The sequence below is a fragment of the Lepus europaeus genome, chromosome 3 (assembly GCF_033115175.1).
Source record: "Lepus europaeus isolate LE1 chromosome 3, mLepTim1.pri, whole genome shotgun sequence".
NCBI classification, from domain to species: Eukaryota; Metazoa; Chordata; class Mammalia; order Lagomorpha; family Leporidae; genus Lepus; species Lepus europaeus.
The window spans coordinates 6187761-6204277 of record NC_084829.1 but is presented as its reverse complement, the minus strand read 5'-3'; the positions used below and the strand labels follow the sequence as shown (position 1 = coordinate 6204277).

The following is a 16517-nucleotide window of genomic DNA, read 5'->3' as shown; positions in this document are numbered from 1 at the left end:
GGGAGTCATTTAAAATCCTGCCTTCCATACATACATACATACATGTGTACAAACACGTACACTGCCCTTGAACCCCAGCTGGGTCTCCCATGTGAATGTAGGGCCCAAAGATTTGGACCATCTTCCACTGTTTCCCCAGGCACATTAACTGGGAGCTGGATAGGAAGCAGAGTAGCTGGGACTCGAACCAGTGCCCATTTGGGATACCGGTGTCACAGATGGTGGCTTTACTGCTACACCACAACGCCAGCCCCAGTGACAAAATTTCAAGATGAAAACAGAGAGACTATCATGGATCAAGATAAAGAATCCTTACAACTGAAAGTCACGTTTCAGAATCCAGTATATATTCTCCAGCCTGGAGAGCTGGGAAGTGGAATTAATATCTGTACCAAAGAGCAAGAGTTCGAGATCTGTTGCCCAAGAGGCTGACTATGGTTAATAATGATGTATTGTATGTTTCAACGTTGCGAAAAGGGCACATTTCAAATGTTCTCACCACACACACAAAAAAAAAAGATGAAAATGCGAAGGGATGGATATATTAATTGCTTGATTTAATCATTCCATAATGTGTACATAAATCAAAACATCACATTGTACCCCATAAATATATTCAATTATTATTTATCAGTGAAGGATGTTTTAAAAAGAGCTCCAAAGGAAGTTTTTTTCAGGCCAAAGTTTCTCAGATTCTATAGGGAAACTTAAGTCCTCCAAAGTGTATGTGAATCACATCCAACGTGCTGAATTGAGGATGGGCACTCTGGGTAACGGGGAAGCTGCTGCTTGGCGTTCCACATCCCAGATCAGGGCTCCCAGGCTGAACGCTCCCTCTGACTCCTGAACCCAGTGTCCTGCTAATGCCCGAGGGCAGCAGGTGGGCTCCGGCTCCCCATGTGGGAGGCCTGCATTGAGTTCCTGGCTCCTGCCTTAGGCCTGGCCCAGCCTCCACTGTTGCAGGCATTTGAGGAATGAACCAGCAAATAGGAGCTACCTCTCTATCTCCTTCTGTCTCTCTGTCTTCATTCATTCATTAAAAGCTGGATAAAGACCAGAGACAAATTGCCTTTCCCCTGAATTTCCCTATATGCTGTATAAATGTACAAAATCAACAGAGAGAGAAATATCTGTAGATTACATAACCGCCCCTTTCATGGAGGACGTGGGATGTGATGTTCGAGCATACACAGTCGCCTTAGCCAAAAGGATGCCATCGTGGCCAAGTGGCCCCTGAGCAGAGAGACCTGCGTGGCGGAGATCCCCAGGGCAGCCCACAGACAGGGCACCTCCTCCCTCTGCTCACGCCCTGTCTGGGGACCCAGCCGCTGCCTCTCCACTCACTGCGGGAGGCCAGCCCCAAGGGACAGCCATGGCTTGCCTTCCCCTGACCTTGTTCGGAAGCTCTCCCACCCCAAACGTGCAGATCGCCTCTGGGTCGGAAGTGAAACTGGAAGCGAGTTCTGTAACTAATTAGGTATCACAGGGAGAGAAAAGAAACATTTCCCTGTGCTGGTCATTTGGAAAGAAATATGATCTTCAAAGAAAAGTCTTTACCTGAGAGCTGAAATGCAAAGCATATTTATCTTGTTGCAGGTTGACCTTGCCAAGGAGATTTGCATTTAAATCAGGACCCTCCAGAGCCTGTGCGTGTAGGTGCGGGAGCAACAGTGCAAGCCAGGGTTGCTACGCGCCACGCCACGCCTTACGAGTGAGGCTGGGCCAGTGTCCATCTGGGATTGCCAGTGCTTTATTGCTGCTTTTGTCTGGAGCCCTCCGCCTGCTGGGGCAGCCCCTGCTGTTCGAGAGGCTGGCAGGGCGCTGTTCAAATCGCACAGGCTTCGGGCAAGACAGAGGCTCTCAGCTCAGAGACCACCACGCCTGTACCCTCAGCCACATATGCGTGTGCCTCCTCCCCCCACGGACCCTGCCTCCTTCCCCCTCTGGAATCCTCGGTAGAGGAGCCCCTCTTTGATTCCCACTCCTGCTCCACAGGCCTTCCACCAGCACACCCCAGCCTCGCCTCCTGCAGATCGCCAGGGCATGCATTGCATTGCACTACCTTGTCATCACCGCCTCTTCTTTTCATCCAACTGCACAGCCTCGCTGGCTCTTTCCGAAGACTCCACATCTCCCCATCACTTCCCAGCTGACTTTTTTTAAAGATTTGTTTATTTATTTGAAAGGCCAAGCAACAGATGGCGAGAGGAAAGAGAGATCTTCCATCTGCTGTTTTGCTCGCCCAACAGCTGCAGCAGCCAGGGCTGGGCTAGGTTGAAGTCAGGGGCCAGGAACTCCACCCGGGTCTCCCACATGGGTGCAGGGGCCATCAACTGTCTTCCTAGACGCATTGGCAGGGAGCTGGAGCAGAAGTGGAGCAGCTGGGGCCCCAGCCAGCCCTCCAGTACAGGATGCTGGCATCACAGTTGGCAGCTTAACCATCTGAGCCACAGCACCAGTCTCTCCCCAGCTGACTTCCATTCCACCTCCTCCATCAGCCATGAGGATTCCGGTGACGTCACCATCACCATCACCAACATCATCAAAGCCCTCCTGGCTGTCCCACAGGCACACAAGCTGGTCGTGTCCAGAATTAAGCCAGTCACACGCAACAGCACACGCAACACAAACCTCTCCTTCCTCCTCCCTTCAGAGTTTTGGCAATACAAAACACCGTACTCCCTGGAGAAGTAGAAGTCTTCCTTAGGCTCACCCAGGCCCCTCACATCGTCACAAGCCCACTGAGTGTCCCTTTGCAGGCTCCTCCTCTCCACAGTAACAGCCGCTCCTGGTCATCACGGGGCTTGGGTGGGGAGGCCAGGAGCAGACTGGGCTCCGGCTGCAGCCTTGTCTCTCCATCTGCCACACACGGACTTGCAGTTCCTCTCTCCTTCTTGACTTACTGCACCGGTTTCTTACAGCCTAAGAATAAAGCACACGGCCGGCGCCGCGGCTCAACAGGCTAATCCTCCACCTGCGGCGCCGGCACCCCGGGTTCTAGTCCCAATCGGGGCGCCGGTTCTGTCCCGGTTGCCCCTCTTCCAGGCCAGCTCTCTGCTGTGGCCCGGGAGGGCAGTGGAGGATGGCCCAAGTGCTTGGGCCCTGCACCCGCATGGGAGACCAAGAGGAGGCACCTGGCTCCTGGCTTCGCACCAGCCATAGTGGCCATTTGTGGATTGAACCAACGGAAGGAAGATCTTTCTCTCTGCCTCTCTCACTGTCTAACTCTGCCTGTCAAAAAAAAAAAAAAAAAGAATAAAGCACACTTAATTGGCATAAAAAAACTCACAATCCCCATCCCCCCACACACATCCTATATTCCTTTATTGTAGTTTGGTGCTCGAGAGCATACATGGTGGGAGCTCTATTACTAAGAAGCTGTGTGACCTCAGGCAGGATTCCTAATCTCGCTGTGCCTCAGCCTTCTCCCTTACAAGCTGGTGATAGTGAAAAGAGTACTGTGCTCACCGGGTGCTGGGAAGATCAGAGGTGTTGATGTACATCCAGGCGTGGAGCAGTGCCTGGCAGCCAGGAGGTGTTGGCTGGGTGGATCACCTACCACCTTCTGTCATTCTTTCCCCACGCATGGCAGCATGCAAATGCACTACCCTGCAGCCCCACAAACTGTGCACACAGCATCCTGCCAAGCCTTCCCTAGCACCCTGGGACGTACCCCACTGAGACCTCTTGGCACCCCAAAAGAGCTTCCAGTTCAGCATGCAGCTTTTCACTTGATTATTTTTCCCTCTTTCTACTTATTTTATTATATCTGTATTTATTTGAAAGGCAGAGAGACAAAGAGGCAGAGGCAGAGGGAGATGTTCCAACTGATAATTCGCTTCCTCGAATATCCACAACACATAAGCCTGGGCCATGCTGTAGGCGAGAGACAGAACTCCAGCTGGGTCTCTCATGTGGGTGGCAGGGACCCAAGTGCTTCGATTGCTCTTTGCTGCCGCCAGGTGCCCGAGCAGGAAGCTGGATCAGATTGAGCCGGTGACTTGGACCTTGGCATCAGATTGAGCCGGTGACTTGGACCTTGGCATCAGAGTTGAGCTGGTGACTTGGACCTTGGCGCTTGATATGGGATGTGGGCATCCCAAGCAATGTCTTACCCGCCACACCAAACACCCGATTGCCACCCCATCTCTTTTTTAGCATATCATTATGGTTTTGTCTCTTTTTTGAACTTTGTGTAAATGCATACTTTGCATGCTCCTTTTTTGTTCTGGTTTCTTTGTTCAGTATCCTGCATTGGTGAGAGGAACTAGATGATCAATACAAGAATCCCTTGTTTATGTCCATTGCTGCGAGTTCTTCCGTCGAATGATGGTGCCACATACTACTCACACAATCTATTGTTGAAGGAATAGCTGGGCTCTGCTACTAGGGATAATTCTGCAGAGGTTGTTCCTGTGTGTGGTTCTTGGTAGACATGTAACCTTTCAGCTACATATATACATAAGAATGGGCCAGCTGGATCGTAGAATGCCTTGATCTTTAATTTCGGTACACAGTGTCGGCTAATTTCCAAAGAGCATATACCAAATTATACTTGCATCAGCAATACATGCCACATAGTTGATCCTCTGAGAGCACTTCAAAATGTTCATGGAAAATAATCATAAATTCAGCTCGGTGAAAAAATTTTTTGAAATCCACACATATGAGGTTTCTTCAAAACGTTCCTGGAAAATGTATACTATGAAAATCTTCTTAATCAAAATAAGCTTATTTTTAATTCCATTTCCCACAAACTCCTTGAAGTTGGGTGTTATTTTTTTTCTTTTTAAAAAATAATTATTGGAGCCAGCATTGTGGCACACTGGGTTAAGCTGCCACCTGTGACGCTGGTATCCCCCGCACAGGTGCTGTTTCGATTCCTGGTTGCTCCACTTCCAATCCTGCTCCCTGCTATGGCCTGGGAAAGCAGTAGAAGATGGCCCAAGTCCTTGGGACCCTGCACCCATGTGGGAAACCCAGAAGAAGCTCCTGGCTCCTGGCTTCAGCCTGGGCCAGCCCTGGCCATTGCAGCCATGTGGGCAGTCCATCAGCAGATGCAAGATTGATTCCTCCCTCACTCTCTATCCATAACTCTTCCTCTCAAATAAATGAAATAAATCTCTTTAGAAAATAATTCTTAACAACAGTTGTACATATTTAAGGGCCACAAGGTAGCATTTCAGTACATGTTTACAATGTGTGGTGGTCAAATCAGGGTGACCAGCATTTCTCCTTCCTTGACATTATTGCATGAGCAGGGCTGGGGCTCCCTGCCATCTCTCGCTCATTAATACGTACTAGGTTATTGTGAACCATACTCACTCCACTATGCGGTGTAGAACTCTGATTTGGTAGCTGCCATCCAAATGCCCTTTCCCCCACCCACTCCTGAAGCCCCTGCTAGCCTCTGGCGATCACCACTGTATGTTCAGATTGAGTCTTTCCAGAACATTCGACATTTGTCTCTCTGTGTCTGGCTTCTTTTGCTTATGTTTCAGATGGATTATCTTATTTGAGCCTCCCAGTAAAACCATGACAGTAACAACCGGTTTACACGTGTGCCCTCCCTCTCAGATTGAGAGCTCCTTATTGGCAAGAATATACACCTCGACCGTCTTGAGTCGCCGGCACCTAGCAAGGTGCCAGGTGCAGCGTGCAGACGTCATTAAATTAACGTCTCTTAATTGAGCCCATCAAAGCTGCCCTGCATCCAGGCGCGATGGGAGCAGGCAGAAACTACTGACATTGGAGGGAAAAGTGCATGGTCCTTGGACCTGAAATTTATCAGTGCTATAAACAAAGACTGCTGTAACTACCCCACCCCGCCCGCCCTTGTATTGTCAGAACACGCTCTGAGGCGTGAGGGGCTAGTGTGCTCCTACTGGATTCTGTGCTGTCACAATTTCAGGTCTTCCAGAGGACATAATAATACAAGTCATCAGGACATTTTATCCCCTGCTTTCGCTCCAAGGGGTGCGTTCTGAGCAGTTCCGCGCAGCCCTTAGCTCTTCTGTTGCCAGCTCTGATAAAAGGGAAAGAGACGCTCACCCTGAACACCTTCTCTCCTCTTCAGTGTAGAGATTCACTGTAGAGTTACAGGCAGCAGTTAGGGTTGTACTTTTCACAGCAATTGTCTAAAACTGTCAGCCTAAGTGTGCACAAGGGTACTGCAAAAAGCCGTGGAGAAGGCATTGAACCTAGCGATTAAGAGATTCAGGTCTCACTTTGGAGTGCCTGAATTCATTTCCTTGTTCCAGCCTTGATTCCACCTTCCTGCTGAGACTGACCCTGGAAGGCAGTGGTGCTGGCTCAAACAAGGAGACTCTTACAACCCACATGGGAGGCCTGGAGTGTGTTCCTGGCTCCCAGCTGGGGCCTTGACCTAGCCCTTGCCATAGCAGGAATTTGAGGAGTAATGGATACAGATCTCTCTCTCTCTCTCTCTCCCCCTCTCAAATAAATACATAAGTAAATATCAATTTTTAAAAGTTTGTGGAAAGTGGGATTAAAGGTTAAATTGATTTTGGTACAAAAAATTTGAAATCCATGTATAGTCCTAAAATACAGTTTATATTAAGTGTTCTGAAGATTATGTGTAGGCATGGATTTCAAAATATTTTTGCACCAAAATAATTTCTTATAAAGATTTATTTATTTAGAGGCCGGCACTGTGGAGCAGCGGGTTAATGCCCTGGCCTGAAGGATGGCATCCCATGTGGGCGCTGGTTCTAGTCCTGGCTGCTCCTCTTCCAATCCAGCTCTCTGCTGTGGCCTGGTAACGCAGTGGAGGATGGCCCAAGTCCTTGGGCCCCTGCACCCGCGTGGGAGACCTGGAAGAAGCTCCTGGCTCCTGGCTTCGGATCAGCATAACTCCAGTCATTGCGACAATCTGGAGAGTGAACCAGTGGATGGAAGATCTCTCTCTCTCTCTCTCTTTCTCTCTCTGCCTCTCCTCTCTCTGTGTGTAACTTTGACTTTCAAATAAATAAATCTTTTTAAAAAAAGATTTATTTATTCATTTATTTATTTGAAAGGCAGACTCACGGGGGAGAGGAGCAGGGGAGGTCTTCCATCCGCTGGTTCATTCCTCAAATGACCCCCAACCCCAGCATAACAGCCATGGTGAAATTGTATGTGCCCACGGGAAACTTTGCCCCTGTGGACTTCTCTCTCACTTCCACTCCTGCCCTCGGTGGATGGGAAGCGATCCCACTGGGAACCGACCACAGAAGTGCGCTCTGTGGCCTGTGTGCGCGATTCCCTCCCTGTCAATGGGGCTTCCTCTCATTTCCAGAGTCAGGCTGGGCCAGGCTGAGCCAGGAGCCAGGAGCTCCATCCAGGTCTCCCACGTGGGTGCAGGGGCCACCTTCGGCTGCTTTCCCAAGCGCAATATCAGGGAGCTGGATCAGAAGTGGAGCAGCCGGGACTCTAAACAGCACCCATATGGGATGCAGGCAGCAGCTTAACCCTCCACACTGCCGTGTCAGCCCCTGCCCCAAAATAATCTAATCCTTTTCATTCCATTTCAATCATTTTTTTGAAGTACTGCTTACTTGTTATAGAATAATACACTTTTTATAAATCAGAACTCTATAAAATAAATTCAAAGGTAAATATTTCAGTTTCAATGAACTTTTTCCCCTACTCATTCGGTGGGTTTCATCAGGCAGGAAAGAATGGTTATGAACAAAACCGTTGGCTACAATGGTTAAACACCTCTGGGTGGCCTTGAAACTGATCTTAATGAAGGGAGAGCAACATCCACTCATGTGAGTGCCCCCAAGGGTGTCAATGGGGTGGATCTGTGCAGCTAGCTAGGGTCTAGATTCCCAGGCTATCTCTGGGATTCTCAAATTGAATTTCGGCACAAAAATCTGCAGATGGGACGTGGGCAGGGTGTGGGGGTCCCTTCTTGACTTCTGGGAGCCTTGAATGTGCTGAGCAGTTTAACCTTTCCGGGCTTCTGTGTCCTAGGAACTACCATTGCTGGAACGAAGCGTGGATGACGAGGCCCGACCTCCCCGTCGGGTTTGGAGGCTGGCAAGCCGTGGACAGCACCCCCCAGGAAAACAGCGACGGTAAAACTGCGTGCGCCCGCGGGAAACCGCTCCCCTGTGGGCCTCTCTTCCACTCCCACCCTTGCCCTCCCTGGGTGGGAAAGGCGTCCGCTGGGAACCGACTTGGGAAGCATGCCCTGTGGCCCAAGTGCGGGATTCCCTCCCTGTCTATGGTGCTTTCTCTCGTTTCAACACTTTTATGCTGATTATTTTACAACTTCTAGAAAAAAAATCAGGCTTGAATATATATATTCATATATATGAATATCAAGCTGACTATATATATTTTATATAAGTCATCGCCTCTTGCTTTGATAAGCAGTTTTGAAGACAAGAGGGAAAAAACTGTGTCAGCATTTTTACTAGACTATAAAATATCCCTAACTCTCTCTGATGCACAGAGATGAGGCAGGAGAGGAAATACGGAACTCAAAAAGTAATTACAGGTTATTCTTTAAATTGTGGTTTCTCCAGACTTGATTTATCTTTGTGATGTGTTTTCCTTTCAACACGTAAGGCTGTAGGTATTTGCCTTCTAACATCCGACACCTATGGTGGGGCATAGAGGCAGCTATGGCCTCCCCCATTTTTATGGAATCACAAAGACTCCATCTCTCTGTAATACGATGACCTACAGAAATCCCTGGACAGGGGACACTGTGTCCTCTGGTGTGCACAGGATATACTGACGTGTATACATACACCTGTATACATTAACGCTTAGTACACATTTCTGATGGGCTTACAGTCTAATACTGGATTTTAATGCTCTCTGGTGTTCCGGATTATGTGTCATGAGAAAACCATATACAGCTGATCTCTTTTTATCAATGGAGAAGATTTCAAAGAATTTTAGAAACAGCAAACATGGGCTAACTGACTTCCTGAAAGCACGTTGGGCATTGGCCAATCCGTGATTAATGTCCAAATTCTCCAGTTGAACTTGACATGTGTCCATCACGTCCAAAAGCAAAACACACAAATCCAAACAAACAGCAGCAACACAGCTCCCCAGGACACATCCACATCTCCAACAGTTCCCACGCCAATTGGAAAAGGGACAGTGAGGCCAGCAGCTTAGCGCACGCATCCTGGGTACGTGTTTGCGGGTGGTGGAAGTGGTGCCCTAGGGTCTTTTCCTGGTTCTAAATTTTATGTGGAAGAGGCATTTTCTTTTTTGTTTTTTTCTTTTTAAAAAAAAAAAACTTTATTTAAGGAATACAAACTCCATGCACTTCAAATACACAAATTTAGGAGCACAGATTCCTCCCACCTCACCTCCCTCCCGCCCAGACTCCCACCCTTCTTACTCCTCCCTCTCCCATTGCCATTCTTAGTTTTTACAAAAGTCTATTTTCAGTTAACTTTATACTCATAAGATTAATCCTACACCAAGTAGAGAGTTCAACAAAGAGTATGGAGAAAGAAAAAGAAAAAAACAAGCAAACAAAGAACATTGCTCCCACAGTCAAGACAAGGTCTGTTCAAAATTTGATCACATCACAAAGGGTCAGTTTCACGCCTATAGATTACCTTTTGGGTGGAAGAGGCATTTCTGACAAGACACTTGGTTGACCATCCCCACCCTCGGAAGTCTTTGGGCTGAACGGCCAAGTTGAAGAGCACTGGTCTCCACACAGACACGGTCAGGGCTATCAACCACTCAGCACCTGGACAGAAGTGGCCATGACAAACTCACGCCTCTCTTGCTCTGTGTGATGCAGGCATGTACCGCTGTGGCCCAGCCTCCGTCCAGGCCATCAAGCATGGCCACGTCTGCTTCCAGTTTGACTCCCCTTTCGTCTTTGCCGAGGTAAGTGGAAAGCCAGATAGTGCTGTTTTCTTCCCCACTCTCTCAACCCCTGGAGGAATCGGATGTGGGCTGGTTGCTTATCAATTTCACCTGTACCTGTGTCCTGTTGACAAAGGTACCCAGACAACATTCCAACCTCCAGGCTCTTAGTGCTAAATGCTGTCTTAATAGGTTCCTTTCCTTGATGTTTGGAGAGGTTTCCCACCCTTAAAGCAAATGTATTACTTAGTTCTCTGCACCCAGGAAGTAGATGCTCCAAAGAACTTAAGTGAGTAGCTGGATCCCTCATCTAAAAAGTAGAGACAGCTCATGATCGCCTGTTCTCTAGCTCAGACCTCTGACATGGAGGGAGGCGTTACCTCCCTCCATACAGTGTGTTAACCTCCCTGTGAGACAAGCCCAGCAATTCACGTAAAACAGAATCCGCACACAGCTCGGTCCCTGCTCCTAGTCCGCATCTTTGCCAATGCAGGACTTTCCCGGAGGATGTTGCTACCAACAGATGCACGGAAATCATCTCTCTCATGCACGGAAATGGGTACCTTAATCTGCCCATTATACAGAAAAGAAGGTTCAGGCAGAGAGCGAATCCATAATCTCCCCACAGTTGCCCAGCTGATGAACAGTGTGCTAAGATTTGAAGACAGGCAGACAAGCACCTGAGCTCACACTGGTAATGACCACATCCAACTTTTCAAGGAATGATAGTTATCAGTGGGACCCATCAGGCCCTGTGTTGTAGGGGAGACCAGAACGTACAGGGAGGTGGGAGCCCATGAACACACCACTGAAACAGGTGCTCTGGACCTCATCACCAGGGGAGTCAGGTGAGCAGTGTGGAGGACCCCTCCCCGGCATCTTTACATACAGGTGCTTAAACTGAGAGGGAGGCCAGCAACCTTAGTGGGACGGCAAAGACCACGAGGCGCCATCCAGGGAGGAGAGCACCCTGGGAACAGTGCACAGGGAGACCCTGTGTAGGGCCAGCTGCAGGTATAGGACCAGCGCACAGGGGAAGCCATGGTGCTCCAGAAAGGAGAGACAGAAGAAGGCAAGAGAAGAAGGGGTCATAAGCGGAGGGCGTGGCTTGAGCATCGGGTGCTGTGGAGACTCACGAGGATAACCAAGGATGCATCAGAGTTATCAGCAGACTGAGGCTGGTGTCCCCAGAAGGTCACCCTGTGTCTCATACGTGTGCGAGAGGGACACGAGCCAGGCACTGGCCGCCCAGCAGAACTCAGATTGGATGAGATTGTCCCTGGAGGTGGGGACCAGCGCCTCCCTCCATGCCAGAGGTCTGAGCTAGAGAATAGGCGATAGCAGAGGAAGAGGGGTGCGAAATGGAGAACTATTTAGGAAATGGGTTGATGTTCAAACAGCAGAATCAGAGACTCGTGATACACTGGCTCCGAAATCCACAAAGGCTGGTTTCTGTGTTGTTACTAGGGTTTACCACTGCGAAGAAGTGATTCTTCCAGGAACGAACTCCCTAATAGCTCTTTATGCAAACCCTTTTTCCTGTTATTAGTATAGATCTGGGAGTGACGAAGGCCATCATGATTCGCAGGTTGTAATAACTCCGCTCTCACCCACTGCAGGGGGCTCTGTCGGCAGAGGGGACAATTTGCTGCTTTGGCTCAGGCTGAGCTCATGCGAGAAGCCAGAGCTGGTGAGACGTGCAGGAAGCATGGTTCCTCCAGGGAGTGGAGATCGGGACCCTGTCGGGGGCCTCCGTGACTCAGGATGAGGCTGTGTGCCCCTCCTGCCCCCCGCCTGGCTGCATCAGCTGCTCGCACTACCCAGTGCTGTCAGCGCCAGGCGGCTGCTGGCTTTCGCCATCATTCCTTACTCACTTCCGGCCGCATCAAGCATTGTGTTTATTCACTTTTTTCTTTTCTTTAAGTTTTCCTAGGGCCTTAGTCCCCGCCCCCAAGTGAAAACAGAACCTGAAAGACGTGAGCTTTGCATAGAAAGGATCCCCCTCTGCTCCTCTTCCTCTCCTCCCCCTTGATGCCAACCGACCCCTCACTTTCCTGCCAGGATTCAAGCCCCCTCCTTCTCACGCCCTCATCACTATGTGCCTCCCTCCAGTTCTGGAGGATCCCCTGCCTTTTCTGTCACCTACCCGTGGTGGCCTGGGGTAGGGGACATCCACCCTGGGATGGAGCAGGGTGACTCTAAGTCACTGTGGGTCACTGGAGGTGGCCTCCCAGTCCCATGGCCATGCACCCGAGGGTGCTTGGTGGACAACTCTCTTAGAGGAGGGAGCTCACTTCTCTCTGGACTTCTAATGGGCCCCGCTGTCCCTGTCACACCACCCCAACCCCAAACTCACACATTTACGAAGTGACTTCCGAAAGTTCACGGGAAAGTGGAATTTTAAAATGCTGGTTTGGGGACAAAAAGAATTTGAAACCCATATCTAATCTTTTCATCCCACATTTTCCTTGAACTTTTCAAAGACTTCTCATATGCCTGCACCTGTACCATACACACATGCACACACAGAGACATATATAGCACACACAGATACACATATAGTACACACAGAGACACATATAGCACACACAGAGACTTTTCATATGCATGCGCCTGTACCAGAGAGAGAGAGAGAGAGAGAGAGTGACTTCTGCCTTCTCTCTCTATCACTCAGATAAGCATTGTGACAGCAGTGACCAGCCCATGAGGGCCATATTAACCATCCCATTGTTCCAGAAGCTCAGCCATCCCACTTCTGGGCCTCTGCTCTCTGTATCCAACACATGCAGGTCTCTGTAGATTCTTCATTCTCCATTCAGACGTGATTATTTTGCTACTGCTTCTTAGATGCAACCTGTTCATTGTTATTTCCTGCTCTGCTCAGATCTAAAACAACTCAACCACTCATTCAAAGACCACATAAAACTTTGCAATTATTCTGGCTTCTCTGTAACATTCCAGGTGCATCCTGCCATCGATAGCTTCAAACAATACCATGAACCCAGCCACTTGCACAATCTGATGTAACGCTGTGGCCTCTACACAGCACCAAGCTCTATGAAGCCACCTCCTGAGTAATCTCCAGACTACCTCTTACTCCTTTCTACCTATTCTGCACAAAATAGCTAGAATCATCCTTTAAAATGCAAATAAAAACACATCACCCTCATCTCAAACCTTTCAATGGATTCTTACTGTTCTTACAATGAAATTGAGCATGAATCTTTGCAAGACTCTAAGTGATCTGGCTTGCTGTTTGTCACTTCCCCTGTTCATTTCCCTCCAGTCCTTCTGAGTTTCTTGCTCTTCTAGAAGCATCCAAATACACTCTCATTTCAGAATTTTTATAAATACTGCTCCTTTTCCCAGGAAAGAGCTGCCTCTTACACACACACACACACACACACTAATCTCTTTTCCTGTGGTGGAAAACGCATTGCATGTTCTGGTCCCTCACTACATTCAAGTTTCTGCTCCTCGAAGAGGCCCTCACTCACCCACTCACCCCACTTCAAATAGCACTGCCTTCCCTGTTTCTATGTCCCTGTCTTACCTCTGAATATTAGACTTAGACTGTGTGAGTTAGACTAGACTAGACTTGGGGTGAGTTACTGAATCTCTGAGCCTAGGTTTAACGTCTTCCTCGCAGATCTAGTTGGTGATAGCCCCATGTTTGAGGCTGATTTCCATTGTTTGAATGGAAAGGAGTCTTGGTGATCACTAGTCCTACCCCACACTGGAGTGGAACCTGGACCTCCCAACATGGAAATGGATGATGCCTTCACAACACCACAGCCTTGCCTCTTGGTCAGACACAGGCCCTTCCAATGCAGCCTCTGCCATCATTCAGGGCCCTAAAGGCTGAGCAAAGGTGGGCTGGGCCAGCAGCCTAGACTTTTCTGCTCATGCCCATGGAGCATAAACACGCCCACAGTTGGCACAAGCTTCGCTCTGCACGCTGAAGGTGCTGCTCTTGTGTTCAGGACCCTGGACAGAGTTTTCTTGGGCTCTCTCATTTGCTCCCAACTGAAGATAATCTCAGGTGCACGCCCTGCAGAGGAAGTGCTGTTTGTCCAGGGGCACGTGCAGGCAGCGGACGCCTGTGCCGGCCTGGACACCTTCCCGCTCCGTGCCTGCCCCTGCACGTGCCATTGCTGCAGTCAGCAGGTGCAGGCGATGCTGCCAGGCCCCTGCATGTGCTCTGCGCCGCTCACTACTTGTGCCTTGTCTCCTGCCGGCACTGCCAGCTCTGGAGGAGGCAGCTCCAGCCCTGTCCCTGAGATGCCATTCACAGCAGCGCGCGCGTGCAGCTCTTGTTTGTTCCGCTCGTTCATTTGTTTAACAAACAGGAACGGTCTTCAAAAAATTCATGGAACACGTGTATTATGAAATGATTATGCATAGATTTCAAAGATTTTTGCACCAATACAAGCTTATCTTTTTTTAAAAGATGTATTTATTTACTTGAAAGTCAGAGTTACACACAGAGAGAAGGAGAGACAGAGAGAGAGGTCTTCCATCCGATGGTTCACTCTCCAGATGGCCACAATGGCTAGAGCTGCACCAATCCGAAGCCAGGAGCCAGGAGCTTCTTCCAGGTCTCCCATGCAGGTGCAGGGGCCCAAGAACTTGGGCCATCTTCTACTGTGTTCCCAGGCCATAGCAGAGAGCTGGATTGGAAGTGGAGCAGCCGGTCTCGAACTGGTACCCCTATGGGATGCCGGCACTGCAGGTGGCGGTTTTACCTACTATGCCACAGTGCCAGCCCCAAAGCAAGCTTATCTTGTCATTCCATTTTTCTGATTGTTTGGAAGTGCCCTTGTATTTTGTTGATAGCTGCTCTATGCCAGAGTCTGCTCTTAGCACTAGGACGCAACTGACCTCATGTGTAAAATCCTGATCAGATCGTGGTTTAAGGTTTACATTAAGCACTTACAAATTCCCTAAACCACGTGGATACCCAACAAGTGTTGACTGCTGAGGTCGCTAGCAGAGACCACACTTCGTGCAAATTCAGAACATTTTGTGGGCAAGCGGAGAGGAGTTGTTCTCTTTGTCCTCTACTTTTAAAGGTAGGGATTTATCATCATGTTGCCCCATTACTTAACAATGGCCATTACACTTTTACTCAAGTTTGAAATTTATAAGTCGTGTTCGCATAGATTTTGGCTCACTCTGACTTAAGGTGTTCCTATGAAATTGACAAAATGGGGAAGTTGTTTTCCTTTTATAGAGGCAGAAACTCAAGTTCAGAGAGGCTGACGTCACTTTATGCAATCATGTGCCCGAGCACAGAGCCCAGACTTCCTGCAACTAACCTAGTGACTCTCCCAAGAGCCTTGTCTGGAACCAGGCACCTGCCAGTCCCTCTACCTGTCACACCCCTCCTTCCCTCCAGCCTACTGCACCGACTCCGTGCATCTTCCCGGCTTCAACTTGGCCGTAACTTTCCAGCCAACCCTCGGCTTCCTTCTCCACGTGCTCCCCAAACTCCCTGGACTTCCCCTCCCAAGGCGCTTGCTGCGCTGTGCTGCAGGGGTTCTCAGGCCTGGGTCTATGAGGATTATTTGAGACCTCCTTTAAAATATCGCAGACTTGGCCGGCGCCATGGCTCAATAGGCTAATCCTCCTCCTTGCGGCGCTGACACCCCGGGTTCTAGTCCCATTTGGGGCGCTGGATTCTATCCCGGTTGCCCCTCTTCCAGTCCAGCTCTCTGCTGTGGCCCGGGAAGGCAGTGGAGGATGGCCCAAGTGCTTGGGCCTTGCACCACATGGGAGACCAGGAAAAGCACATGGCTCCTGGCTTCAGATCAGCGCGATGCGCCGGCCGCAGCGGCCATTTGGGGGTGAACCAACGGCAAAAAGGAAGACCTTTCTCTCTGTCTCTCTCACTATCCACTCTGTCTGTCAAAAAAAAAAAAATCGCAGACTTGGGAGTTCCATCCAAGACCTGCTCAACCAGCCATCTTTTTAAAAAATGGTCCAGGTAATTCGGATTCACAGAATCGCCCTTGCAACTGTGGAATCCCTATCATGGCAGTGACCAAATCTCTTGTTTGTCATTAGGGCCCTGACACCTCGAGCAATATGTGAGAATACTGTGAGATGATCTATGATAATCAGTAACATCTAGGGAGTGTCACCAGGATGCCCGTCACCATGATAAGCCGTTCGCATGCGTTCTGTCGGTCATCCTCTGATTACCCCATTAAAGGGAGGGGAGCTGAGGCTTGGCGAGGGCCCTGGAAAATGTTCAGCAAACACATCAGTGGCTGTTTTATGTTTCCTACCTGCTACCTTGTAATAAACAGAACGCCCAAGAAAGTGGTTGTAAAAAATAATAAGTGACTCAGAGGAAATCAGCTTCCGGGGACACATTGATACTGTCCCTGGAGAGCAGAGGGGTCAGCTAGCAGGGCCTCCAGATGCTATCTCCCCTCCCACAAATGATGCATTTTAGTTGCTGAGCCATCAGAAAATAGCCTGCATTCCTCCTCGATAATCTCATCTTATTTTTCAATTTCAAATCTTTTGGCTGCAAGTAACGTTGCTCATGTGACTGAAACAAGCAGAGGTGTGTTTTTGCTCATGGAAGAAATCCTGAACCAGCTGTTCCCAAGGTTGGCTCAAGGCATGGAGCAGCAGCCTCCAGGCCTCAAACACAT

General features: G+C 49.3%; 1 protein-coding gene across 1 annotated transcript in view; it reads left to right on the top strand.

The window, feature by feature from the left end:
• F13A1 (coagulation factor XIII A chain) overlaps positions 1-16517 on the top strand; it is a 163516-nt gene that overhangs the window by 112380 nt on the left and 34619 nt on the right. The window contains exons 8-9 of the mRNA XM_062187323.1: positions 7978-8081; positions 9785-9873. Of these exons, the coding sequence (XP_062043307.1) occupies positions 7978-8081; positions 9785-9873 (193 nt within the window). The remainder of the gene's footprint in view (positions 1-7977; positions 8082-9784; positions 9874-16517) is intronic.